The 12,433-nt window shown below is 45.4% G+C and overlaps 1 protein-coding gene across 5 annotated transcripts in view; it reads right to left on the bottom strand.

Annotated features, from left to right (window-relative positions):
* LOC140387886 (protein NLRC3-like) overlaps positions 1-12,433 on the bottom strand; it is a 98,775-nt gene that overhangs the window by 43,936 nt on the left and 42,406 nt on the right. For all 5 annotated transcript variants that reach the window (XM_072471172.1, XM_072471170.1, XM_072471173.1 and 2 more), the window contains 3 exons: positions 7,365-9,081; positions 6,386-6,472; positions 6,116-6,283 (listed from right to left, as the gene is read on the bottom strand). In XM_072471172.1, coding sequence (XP_072327273.1) covers positions 6,116-6,283; positions 6,386-6,472; positions 7,365-9,081 — 1,972 coding nt within the window. The remainder of the gene's footprint in view (positions 1-6,115; positions 6,284-6,385; positions 6,473-7,364; positions 9,082-12,433) is intronic.

The raw sequence follows: 12,433 nt of genomic DNA on the forward strand, positions 1-12,433 counted from the left end.
AAGAGACAAAATACTGCCTTATGCTTTGGGTGTAGTTAATGGGAGGGGCAGGTCTGAATGCAAAGGTCAGTTGGTCCTCAAACTTTGGAGAAAGGTTCTTTCTTTAAAGGTTTTGCACAGAGCAAAGCAAGTAAAAACCTGGTTGTTAGCTTCATTCATGAGTGATATTTGAAATATATTGGTTTGCTTAATTGGAATAGGGAAGGTTTAGGAAGTAAGTTAAGGTTTTTCTTCTTTAACTTTAGAACTGTTGTAACAGTAAACTATAAAGTTATTTCTTTGCTGCTAATGTGGTTAATTATGTATTTAAATTAAAGTTTGTTTTAACATAAAATATTGGTCAGTGATATCACCCCTGTGCTGCAGTAATACTTCCCCACAGTTTTACAAATTGAAAATAGTTGGGTTCTCCTCCAGGATCCTAACACAAGTAGAAACCTCCTGCCGTAGATGCATTTATTTATGATAGTATCAGTAGGAGTGACCACCTCATAATGCTTGTAGAGACAAGTCCCATATTCACATTGAGGATACCCTCAACCACAATCTGTAACCTCATGACCATTCTCCATTCTACCATTACCATCAGGCCAGAGAATCAACCCTGGTTCAATGAAAAATGCAGGAGGGCATGCCAGGGGTAGCAGAAGGCATACCTAAAAATGAAGTAAACATCTGGTGAAGTTACAACACAGGACAAAGTGCATGCCAAACAACATAAGCAGTAAGCGTAGACAGAGCTTCGCAATTCCACAACTAATGGATCAGATATAAGCTCTGCTGTCACATCCAATGGTGAATGATTAAATAACTCACTGGAGGAAGAGACTCTGCAAATATCCCCATCCTCACATGATGGAGAAGTCCAGCACATCAGTGCTAAGGATAGGGCTAATGCAGTTGCAACAATCTTCAGACAGAAGTGCCGAGTGGATGATCCATCTCGGACTCCTTCAGAAGTCCCCAGCATCACAGATGCCAGTCTTCAGCCAATTGATTCAGTCCACGTGATATTAATTAATTTTAATCATTTTTATCGTCACAAGTAAGTTTACATTAACAATGCAATGAAGTTACTATGAAAAGCCCCTAGTTGCCACAGTCGCCCCTTGTTCAGGTCCACAGAGGAAGAATTCAGAATGCACAATTCACCTAACAGCACGTCTTTCGGGACTTGTGGGAGGAAACTGGAGCACCCGGAGGAAACCCACAAAGACACAGGGAGAATGTGCAGACTCGCTCATTAACCACATCAAAGATAGATGATTCTTTAATAACCACTTAAACCTATCAATGCAAATATTAAGAAATGTCCGAAGTCATTGGACGCTCAAACGACTACAAACTGACAACAGTACCAAAGACTTATGCTCTAGAACTTGCTACGGCCCTTGCCAAGCTGTTCCAGGCCTTGACATCTACCCTGCAATGTGGAAAATCGCCCAGGTATGTCCTGTATGCAAAATGCAGGACAAATCTAACATGGCCAATTATGATGATCAGTAAAATGATGGAAGGAGTCATCAACAGTGCTAATAAGTAGCACTTCCTTAGCAACTGTGTGGGGTATGCCTGTTTTTGCTGTGTCTCCATGGGTTTCCTTTAGGTGCTCCGGTTTTCTCCCACAGTCCAAATATATACAGGTTAGGTGGATTGGCCATGCTAAATCGCTCCTTAGTGTCCAAAGAAGTTCAGGTTAGGTGGATTGTGACTTATGACACTAATAAAGATTATTATTATTGATTGGCTATTATCAATGTGCAGGGTTACAGGGCGGTGGTAGGATGCTCTTTCAGAGAGTCGGTGCAGACTGAATGGGCCAAATGGCCTCCTTCTGCACTGTAGGGATTCTATATAACCTGCTTATTCATGCTGTTTGGGTTCTGCCAGAACCACTCAGCTCCTGACCTCACTACAGCCTTTTTCCAGACATGGGGAAAAGCGCAGAACTCCAGAGGTGAGATGAGAGTGACTGCCCTTGACATCAAGACAGCATTTGACTGAGTGTGGATTTAAGGAGCCCCAGCAAAACTGGAATTAATGGGAATCAGGAGGAATATTCTCTGCTGGCTGGAATCATACCTAACACAAAGCATGATGGTCGTGGTTGTTGGAGATCAATCAGCTCAGTTCCAGGATATCACTGCAGGAGTTCCTCAGGGGAGTGTCTTAGGACTGACCATCTTCAGCTACTTCATCAATGACCTTCTTTCCATCATTCGGTCAGAAGTTCGGTTCAATGATGATTGCACAATGTTCAGCTCCTTCTCAAACTCCTCAGACGCTGAAGCAGTTCATGTTCAAACGGACGATATCCAGGCTTGAACTGACAAGTGGCAAGTAACATTTGTGCCAAACAAGTGCCAGGTAATGACAAATCTCCAACATCAGACAATCTAACCATCACCCATTGACATTCAATGGCATTACCATTGCTGAATCCCTTGCGATCAACATCCTTGAGCTTACCATTGACCAGAAACTGAACTGGACTAGCATTTAAATACTGTGGCCACAAGACCAGTTCAGAGGCTAGGGAAACTAATGAAGCTAAAGGCCAATAAGGCCTCTGGACCCGACAGGCTGTATCCTAGGATATTAAAGGAAGTAGCTACAGGGATAGTGGATGCACCAGTAGTGATCTTCCAAGAATCCTTAAATTCTGGAGAAGTCCCAGAGAATTGGAAAACTTTCAATATAACATACTCATTCAAAAAGAGAGGGAGTCAAAAAACAGGTAATTATAGGCCAGTTAACTTAACATCTGACATTGGGAAAATGTTGCTTTGTCCACTATAAGGGATGTAATAGCAAAGCATTTCAAATACATAATATAATCAAGCAGAGTCAACATGGCTTCATGAATGTGAGATTTTCCTGACAAATGTATTAGAATTTTTTGGGGTGGTTAGCGAGCAGGATCAATAAAGGGGAACCAGAAGATGTAATATACTTGGATTTCCAAAAGTTTGATAAGGTACCATACAAAAGGTTGCTTAATAAGATGAGAGCCCATGGTGTTGGTGCCATTTATTGGCATGGATAGAGGATTGGCTAACTAATAGAAGACAAGAGAGTTGGGATAAAAGGGGTATTATCGGGATAGCAACCTATAACTAGTGGAGTGCCACAGGGACCACTATTCTGTTCTGGGGCCACTATTATTTGCAACATATATGAATGGCTTGGACAAGGGAAATTAATGCACTATTGCCAGATTACAAAAAAAAGATGGGAAGGTACATGGTGAGAAAGACACAAAGGACGCGATTCAGCGGACTCCAGTTAAAGTCAGCTGAACGGCACGTTCAGTGGGGTGTTTCTTGGCCCCAGCGAAGAAGTCCCCATCCAGACCACTCTAAGGAATTTCCAGGGGCGGGATTCTCTGACCCCCTGCTGGGCCGGAGAATCGCTGGGGGGACACGGCGTGAATCCCACCCCGCCACCGGCTGCTGGATTCTCTGGCGCCGGTTTTTCGGCGGGGGCGAGAATCGTGTCGCGCCGGTCGGGTGCAGTTGGCAGTGGCCCCCCCGCCGATTCTCCGCCCCACGATGGGCCGAATGGCCACCCATTTTCGGCCAGTCCCGCCGCCGTAAATCAAACAAGGTCCTTACCGGCGGGACCTGGCTCTGCGGGTGGCCTGCAGAGTCCTCGGTGGCACGCGGGGGGATCTGGCCCCTGGGGGGGGGCCCACATGGTGGCCTGGCCTGTGATCGGGGCCCACCGATCCGCCGGTGGGCCTGTGCTGTGGGGGCACTCTTTCCCTCCACGCCCGCTGCTGTAACGGTCCGCCATGGCCGGCGGGGAGAAGAACCCCCCTGCGCATGTGCTGGGATGACGCCAGTACACGCTGGCGCTCCTGCACATGCGGCAACTCACGCCGGCCGGCGGAGGCCCTTCGGCGCCAGTTGGCGTGGCGCCAACCCCGCGTCAGCTCCATCTTTCGACCCCACTGTGGCTTCAGGACCCCCAACCTACCTCTCCGGGTCCTCAAGCCACCCTTGCCCCTACTCTTATGGCCAAGGACCCCCCCAGGCCCGACCCCTGGCATGAGCAACCTGGCACTGGGTGGCACTGCCAGAGTGCCAGGCTGGAAGTGCCAAGGTGCTACCTTGCCTAGTGCCCAACCATCCGGGCAGGAGCCTCAACTCCCCAGCATGACCCCTTGAGATGCCATCACGACTGCTTGACGACTTTGCGGACCAGTACCAAACAGCTCCTGGTTGAGGCCTCGCATGCAATGCTGGTGAATCCGTCGCCCAGCAAGAGCGAGATCCAGTTTGCGACCCGCCGGGAGATTCCTTTGAATCTCACAAGATGTTTTGAGCGTCGCGAATCCCGATGCAAATCTCTTGAGAGATTCAACAGCCTCGTCCCAACACCAAGTCAGGTGCGGCAAGGCCGCTGAATCCCACCCAAAGAGTCTACAGAGGGATATAGATAGGTTAGAATTGGGCAAAATTTAGAAGATATAATAAAATGTAGGAAAATGTGAAGTTATGCACTTTGGTAGGAAGAGGATAGGAGTTGAATAGTACTTAAATGGGGAACGACTGCAGCACAGAGGGATTTGGGGTCCTCATGCATATGTCATAAAACTCTAGCATGGAAGTTCGGCAAGTAATAAGGAAGGCAAATGGAATGTTGGCCTTTATTTCAAAGGGAATGTAGTATAAAAATAGGGAAGTCTTGCTCAAACTATACAAAACACTAGTTAGAGACCACACCTGGAATACTGTGACCGGTTGTGGTCCCAAGATATACTGACATTGGAGGCAGTCTGGAGAAGGTTCACTGGGTTGATCCCGGGTATGGAGGGAATTTCTTATGAGGAGAGGTTGAGTAGATTGGGCTGTACTCATTGGAGTTTAGAAGAATGAGAGGTGACCTTATTAAGACATATAGGATTCTCAGGGGGCTTGACAGGATAGATGCTGAAAGCTTGTTTCCTCTTGTGGGAGAGTCCAGGACCAAACGTCATAATCTCAGAGTAAGGGGTCACCCATTTAAAGCAGAGATGAGGAGGAATTTCTTCTCGGAGGATATTGAATCTGTGAAATTCTTTACCGCAGAGAGCTGTAGAGGATGGGTTGTTGAGTATGTTTAAGACTGAGATAGCCAGAATTTTAGGAAGTATCAAGGGTTTTGTGGGGATATGGTAGAAAAGTGGAGTTGAGGATTATCATTTCAGATCAGTCGTGATCTCATTGAGACTTGAGAGGCTGAATACCTACTTCTGCTCGTATGTCTTCTGGAATCCTGCAGTGAGTAACTCACCTCCTGACTCCACAAAGCCTGTCCATCATCTACAAGGCACAAGTCAGGAGCGTGATGGGAATATTCTCCACTTGTCTGGATGAGTGCAGCTTCAATGACACTCAAGAAGCTCAACACCATCCAGTACAAAGCAGCCTGCTTTTTTAAATATAAATTTGGAGTACCCAATTCCCCCCCCCCCCCCAATTAAGGGGCAATTTAGTGTGGCCAATCCACCTAATCTGCACATCTTTGGGTTGTGGGGGTGAAACCCATGCAGACACGGGGAGAATGTACAAACTCCACACAGAGAGTGACCCAGGGCTGGCATTTGAACCCGGGTCCTCAGCGCCGTATAAAGCAATCTGCTTGATTGGTATCCCTCCCACAAACATTCAAACCCTCCACCACCAATGCACAGTGGCAGCAGTGTATGCTATCTACACTATGCACTGCATGAACTCACCAAGGCTCCTTAGACAGCACCTGCCAATCCCACAACCGTTACCATCTAGAAGGACAGGAACAGCAGATATCTGGGAAAACCACCTCCTGGAAGTTGCCCTCCAAGTCACTCATCACCCTGACTTGGAAATATATTGCCGTTCCTTCACTGTCGCTGGGTTAAAATCCTGAAACTCCCTCTCTAACTGCACTATGGGTATACATACACAAATGGAATGCAGTGTTTCAAAAAGGCAACTCACCACCAGCTTCTGAAGGGCAATTAGGGATGAAGCAATAAATGCTGGCCTCGCCAGCGAAACCACATCTCTTGGATGAAAAAAAATAATTCTTAACTCAATAACACACACATATGCAGTGCACAAATGTGCAAGGACACATACTGCATACTTACTAGAGCTTCTCAAGCGTTCTGTTGCACCTCAGGTGCTGAACCATGTTTTCTGTACCTTCATCTGTAATCTGATTATCGTACAAACGAAGGGATTTGAGGCTTTGATTTTTTGCCAGAGCTTTCCAAACAAATTGAGCTCCTTTGGAACCAAAACTGTTTGTGCCACATCTAAACAAAAACAATAAACCAGAGACACAAATGATAGGGTTTGGATTTTATATTGAAAACTGAACAATTTTAATAAATGAAGTTTGCGATGAGAAAACTCACGACAATGTCTCAATGTTGCACTTCGGGCCTTGAAGGATTTCACTCAAAATCTCTGCTGACTTTTCAGTCAGTTTGTTGGAACTTACTCTGTAACACAAGATGATAGTGACAATTAAGAGTTTTGAAACATGCCTAATAAGAATCTCCAACCTGACTATTGGACGGCACGGTGGCACAGTAGTTAACACTGCTGTCTCACAGCGCCAGTGACCCGGGTTCAATTCCAGCATTGGGTGACTGTGTTGAGCATGCACTTTCTCCCAGAGTTTCCTCCGGGTGCTCCGGTTTCCTCCCACAGTCGAAAGATGTACAGGTTAAGTGGATTGGACATACTAAATTGCCCCTTAGTGTCCAAAAAGTTAGGTTGGATTACGGGGATGGGGTGGGGGCGTGGGCCTAGGTAGGGTGCTCTTTCGGAGGGTCGGTGCAGATTAAATGGGCTGAATGGCCTCCTTCTGCCAAGGGGCCTGTAAATAGCACAAATGCATGCTACAGCAATGGCGGTCTGATCCAGGCGACCCCGACCCCAAGGGAGACATCCCGAGAGCACAGACCTGGCACCAAGTCATTCCCCGCTATTCCTCCTGGCCCAGGCAGCGCCCCCCCCCCCCCCCCCCCCCGCGACCCTCAACAGCCTTGGCACCCGCTTGTAAATACTTCCACCAATTCACACTCAGTAACTCCCGCCTGAGAGGGGTGGAACATCACATGCAGAGGGGTGAAGCATACTTTTTTTCAACATGCTAATGAGATTTTAATCCATACAAATGGCAGTTCTCCCTGGGTCCGTTGGCGGGGGTGCGAACTTCACTAACTCTTGCAAGCGGGGGACTGGAGAATGGTTCCGGGTGCAAATCGTGATTTTTGCGTTATCGACTATTCTCCATCTGATCGCAATTCCAGCTGCCGCCGTCGGGAAGCAGAGAATTCAGCCCCTATTGTACTATCACTTCAAATTCTTACAAAGAATATTACTCACAAAACAGTTTTGCACTTGAACAATACTTCTTTGAGCTGTTTTATTCCAACGTCCCCCAAGGTACAGAGCCTTAAATCCAATGTGTCCACAGTGGAATTACTGAGGCAATAACGCAAAGCAGTGAGGTCGAGTGGGCTCAGAGAAATGTTGAAAAAATCTACACTTTTGATATGTGGAGACACTGCTGCTGTTACAGTTGAATCATGCAGTTCAAAAAGACAACGCATTAAACTCAGCATCTCCGACTTCTTAATATCTTGTTCAAGATGATTTTTGAACCAAGTTATGAGAGCTCTGGTTGTGGAACGAGTGAGAGGATCGTTACAATTCCATAATGTGCTATCTTTCCCTGCTCTTAACGAGCCCATGAGAAGTCTTGTGAAATTGTCCATTTTCTCGGTGTCTTCAGGCTTAAATGCTCTCAGGTAATATTGGCTTTTTTGATTCAGTGGCATTTTCCCAAAACACCAAAGATCTAGACTTTTGATCAACTCTTCAGTATCATCTTTCAGTGAAGTTGCACAATACAAAGCTGCAAACTGTTCCTTCAGCACACCGTGCTGGAACTCAAAAGTACTTTGACCCTCACACGTGTTTTCCAAGATAAGGTTTGAAAAATATGCTGAAAGAACTTCTGGGTTTATTCCATAGGCATCCAGATCATCCGTTTTCAATTCAAGTTTCCCTGACAGCAAACTGTTGAAGCACAGTTCTCCCAAGTTCAGGATGGTATCTTTAAGCAATTTCTGTTCAGTCTCAGACTTAAATTTTTCAGCCGCATCACAGTTAACCAGGCTGTAAAGGAACAGCAAGAATATTTTGCTGTTCGTCACTGGTAACTGTGTTATCGCATCTAGACTGCAGCTACATCTGTCCAGAATATTGCACAGGATATAACTGTTGAGGGGATTAGAAGTCAGGTAGTTGATGCTGTCATTTTCTATAATGTGTTGATACATTTTTGCTGCTTTTTCCTTTCCCTGATAGAACAATTCACAATATCTTCTCAGCTGATCATTAGTAAACCCGGAGATAATAAGGATGCAATCAAAATATTTCTTGTTAGCTTCTATCGGTTTGGTATTCCATCGGGAGGTAACCAATACTTGTGCTTCTTTAAGGAGATCCTTGGAAATTATTTTGGAAACAAGAATATTTACTTCAGCCTTGGTGTCTATGTTAAAATCACCATCCAATGAATCCCATTGCAACTGATGACTGAATTCATCCAATCCATCCAAAATGATCAACACACCCCGAGGGTTACTGAGAAGTTCTGTTAGGACTGGTGACAATGGTGCACACTGCTTCTCAAACAATTTCCGTAGAGTGGTCTTTCCTTCAACCCTATTGAAGTCGTAGAATCTGAAGACAATGACACAGCTGGCCGGTGGACTTGGTTGAGATGCTGCCCACTCTTGCTGGATGCTGGTCACAGCCCAACTTTTCCCCACTCCTGCATCACCTATTAGCAGGACTCGCTTTGAGGAGCACATTTTCTCCTGGGGTAATGACAGGAGATGTGCAGCATTCACTTCTCTCTCAATATCCGAAGTACCTGACTCCACAATGTCATCCAGTGTGCACTGCTCTTTTGGACAGGTGACCTTCACAGTTCTGGCAAGTGAGCTGTAGGTTTTGGGCTTCCTCTGTGACACCTTGTCAAAGCAATTTGTTGTGTTTTTCATAATGTACGCCTTGAAAAGTTGAATGGCCTCTGGAAGGGAACGGTTACATTTCTCAACATGAGTTTGTGTTTATTGCAGTGGATCAACAAAACATGCGAAATGTAAGTTTCCAAAAAATTCTAAAACGTTACAGCATTTACTTGTTCGTCGTCAGTATTTGATAAATGGGGCAGGACTTGGATGGTAAAATGAGGGTAGGAACTGAGACAAAAGGGACCTGTTGGGTTCAACAATTATGGAGGGGGTCCTTTAAAAGAATTAGCTGAAATATACTGGAAAAAAATTATTGAATTTGGAGAAATATGATCAAGTTATGAAATTGGCTAAACTTTTGAATCCTGACCATGACTTGCAAAAGCTGTACAGTAGAGAAGCGATATGAGGGCACATTCAATAAATTTGCAACAATCACGTATGTGAGACCAGACGTGACGTAGGAAGTTTGACCATTGGAGAGGAGCTATGAGAAGGATAATTAATTTGGAGTAATTGACTGTCTAATTAACCAATCACCTGTTAAGTGACTTGACACTTTCCTGCACAAATCAAGGGGGTCTCAGCTGAGAATTAGAACCAATGAAAGTAAATAAGGGGCTAAACCATAGCTAAGGATTCCCTTAAGAATGTGATCCGTGTGACTGATTAGAAGAAATTAGTCTTCCACGATTCTTGAAGCATTTTTCAAAATTACTTTTAAAAAGCCTTTTGTTGAAATGATTTATTTTGTACATCTGGAGTTAATTGTATCTTGAAGCTTTTTGCTTTCACTCTTTAGTTTCTCACAAACTTTTCAATGTACTTTCAAAAACTTTTCGATTTAATTTTCTGCAAATGTACCAAGTGAATTATTGAAAATAAAGAGTGCTTTGTATACCTCTTCAACCGGACTGAGTACCTTGTCCTGAGGAAGAGATAAGTGCATCTTTCATATTGGTGAGCCAGCCAGGACAAAAAGGAGGAGATACCGAATGCCTTACCAGAGTACTAGACATGGAAGAAAAGAAGCGAGGGACGTTAACCTGCAAATCTGTTACCGTGTGTAGAGATCGGCTGACTCCTTAGCTCTCTTTACGAACCAAATGTGTCCAGAGTGAACCGAGGCTACAAGCATGGTCTCAGAGTTGAAATGGCAGCCGGGAATCTGCTAGCAACCTCGAGGCATGGACAAGATCCACCAGAGATTTCCATAGAAGAAATATTTTGTTTGGCAAACAATTTTGTAGACTGGCAACTTTAGTTAATCAGGATCAGTACAGAAATTGAACAAAGGTTTTTAAAGCACGATGCTTCAAAGGGACAATGGTCCACTGACGATTTAAGAAAGGTTTGGGGAAAAACTACCAGTATGACATTGGAAAACACAAAGTTTAAAATGAGCATAGCAGACCTTTTTAGTCAAAATTGGGAATTAAAAAATAGAACACCAGTCGAACTCTTGACCTGGGGTGAACGCCTTTTCAATGGGTCCCCGACACCCATTAAACAAAAATCCATCCCGAGCACAGCAGACTCAACTTCAGAAGTCCCGCCTCTATGGGCAGCACGATGGTGCAGTGGTTAGCACTGCTGTTGTCTCGAAAGGAGGAAAACCAGTTACAGCCACAAGCAGGCAGGTGGAAGTCTCACCCCATTTAAAAATGAAAATAATTAGATCAAAACAAATAAAAAAGAAAAAAACTCTTCTTTGGAGTCTGATGATGATTCTGAAGCAGAACTCAGGAGGGAAATGCTTGAGAGACACAAAAGATCCAAAGCTAAAAAAAAGAAGGGTTCGGCTAGCTCCATAAAGTCAAAGCGGTATAAAACTGGGATAGTAGAAGCAATTGTTGGGGATAGGAGGATCACTCAAGCCCAATATGTTCAACGTATAGCCCATAAACTTGCTGACCCAGATAGAATTGGCCAGTGGTCCAAAGAATGATTCAATCCAAGGAAAGGAGGAACATGGGAGGGTTTGAGACACTGAGACAGATTTACAATCCCCACCCATGAGATGGAGTTCGAGTTTTGACCGTAATAACCCCTAAACGAGAGGGTGACCAACTTTTTAAGAGAGGTCAAAAGAGCATAAGGGTACAGTGGTTAGCACTGGGACTGTGGCGCTGAGAGTCCTGGGTCTCTGTCCGTGTGGAGTTTGCACATTCTCCCCGTGTCTGCGTGGGTTTCACCCCGACAACCCAAAAATGTTCAGGTTAGCTGGATTGGCCACGCTAAATTACCACTTAATTGGAAAAAAAATAATTGGGTACTCTAAATTTAAAAAAAGAGCATAGGGTGGGGCAGCAAGAGGATTGCTGGCTTGTAATAAAACAGTGGCTGTTGCAATACAGGCTGCCGAAAACCGATTGGACAAAAATTAATGCTTGTCTGAAAAAGAGGTCAGAGGATGTAACAGATTATGAAGAAAGATTTATGAATGTGGGCAGAACACTCAGGACTGAAGTTGCCAGGGGAACTGAAGTCGTGGGTTGACAGTACTCTTGAACCGTTAAAGTCTACATTCCTTGCTGGTTTAAAAATAGATGTATCCAATGCATTGAAACTAGTGCTTCCTGACTGGGATTGAGAGGCAACAATGTACTCAGCATTAGTAACTCGATGTATGGAAGGGTTCACCAGTCTGGAGGAGTTAAGGGAGAGGGTAGAGGTGCCGGGGGAGTGAGTTCAGGAATCTGCAGGTTATTGACTTTGCGCGAAAGGTTAGGAGGGGGTTCCCTAGGTTGCCGGGATACTCCCTGCTGGAGCGACTGCTGCTTCCAGATGTGGAAGGGGAGGGAAGAATTGGGGATATATACAAGTGGTTGGGGGAGCAAGGAGGCGAGCGGTGGTGAAGATCAAGGAGAAATGGGAAACGGAGTTGGGAGGGGGATTAATTGGCGAGTATGGAGTGAGGCACTGTCTAGGGTAAACGGGACCTCTCCTTGTGCAAGGATGAGCCTGATACAGTTTAAGGTGGTGCACAGGGTGCATATGACTCGGGCGAGAATGAGTGGGTTCCTTCAGGGGGTAGCAGATGAATGTAGAGGTGTGGACGGGGGCCAGCGAATCACGCGCACATGTTTTGGGGTTGTGAAAAATTGGGAAGATTTTGGGAGTGTTTGCGGTCTTAGCCAGGATAGTGGCGATATTTGGGGTTTCAGAGAAGCCGGAGCTCATGGAGAGGAGGAAGGCCGATGTCTTGGCCTTCGCCTCTCTGATTGCACGGCGACGAATTTCACTGGAGTGGCGGTCGGCATCGCCACCGGGGATAGCGGCTTGGTTGCGTGTCCTGTGCGACTTCCTGAGATTAGAGAAGATAAAGTATGAGTTAAGGGGCTCTTCAGGGGGTTTGAGGAAAGGGGATGTTTGTGACCGTGTCTGAGGGACTGTTCGTCGCGGGGG

Source organism: Scyliorhinus torazame, chromosome 13 (genome assembly GCF_047496885.1).
Source record: "Scyliorhinus torazame isolate Kashiwa2021f chromosome 13, sScyTor2.1, whole genome shotgun sequence".
Taxonomy (NCBI): domain Eukaryota; kingdom Metazoa; phylum Chordata; class Chondrichthyes; order Carcharhiniformes; family Scyliorhinidae; genus Scyliorhinus; species Scyliorhinus torazame.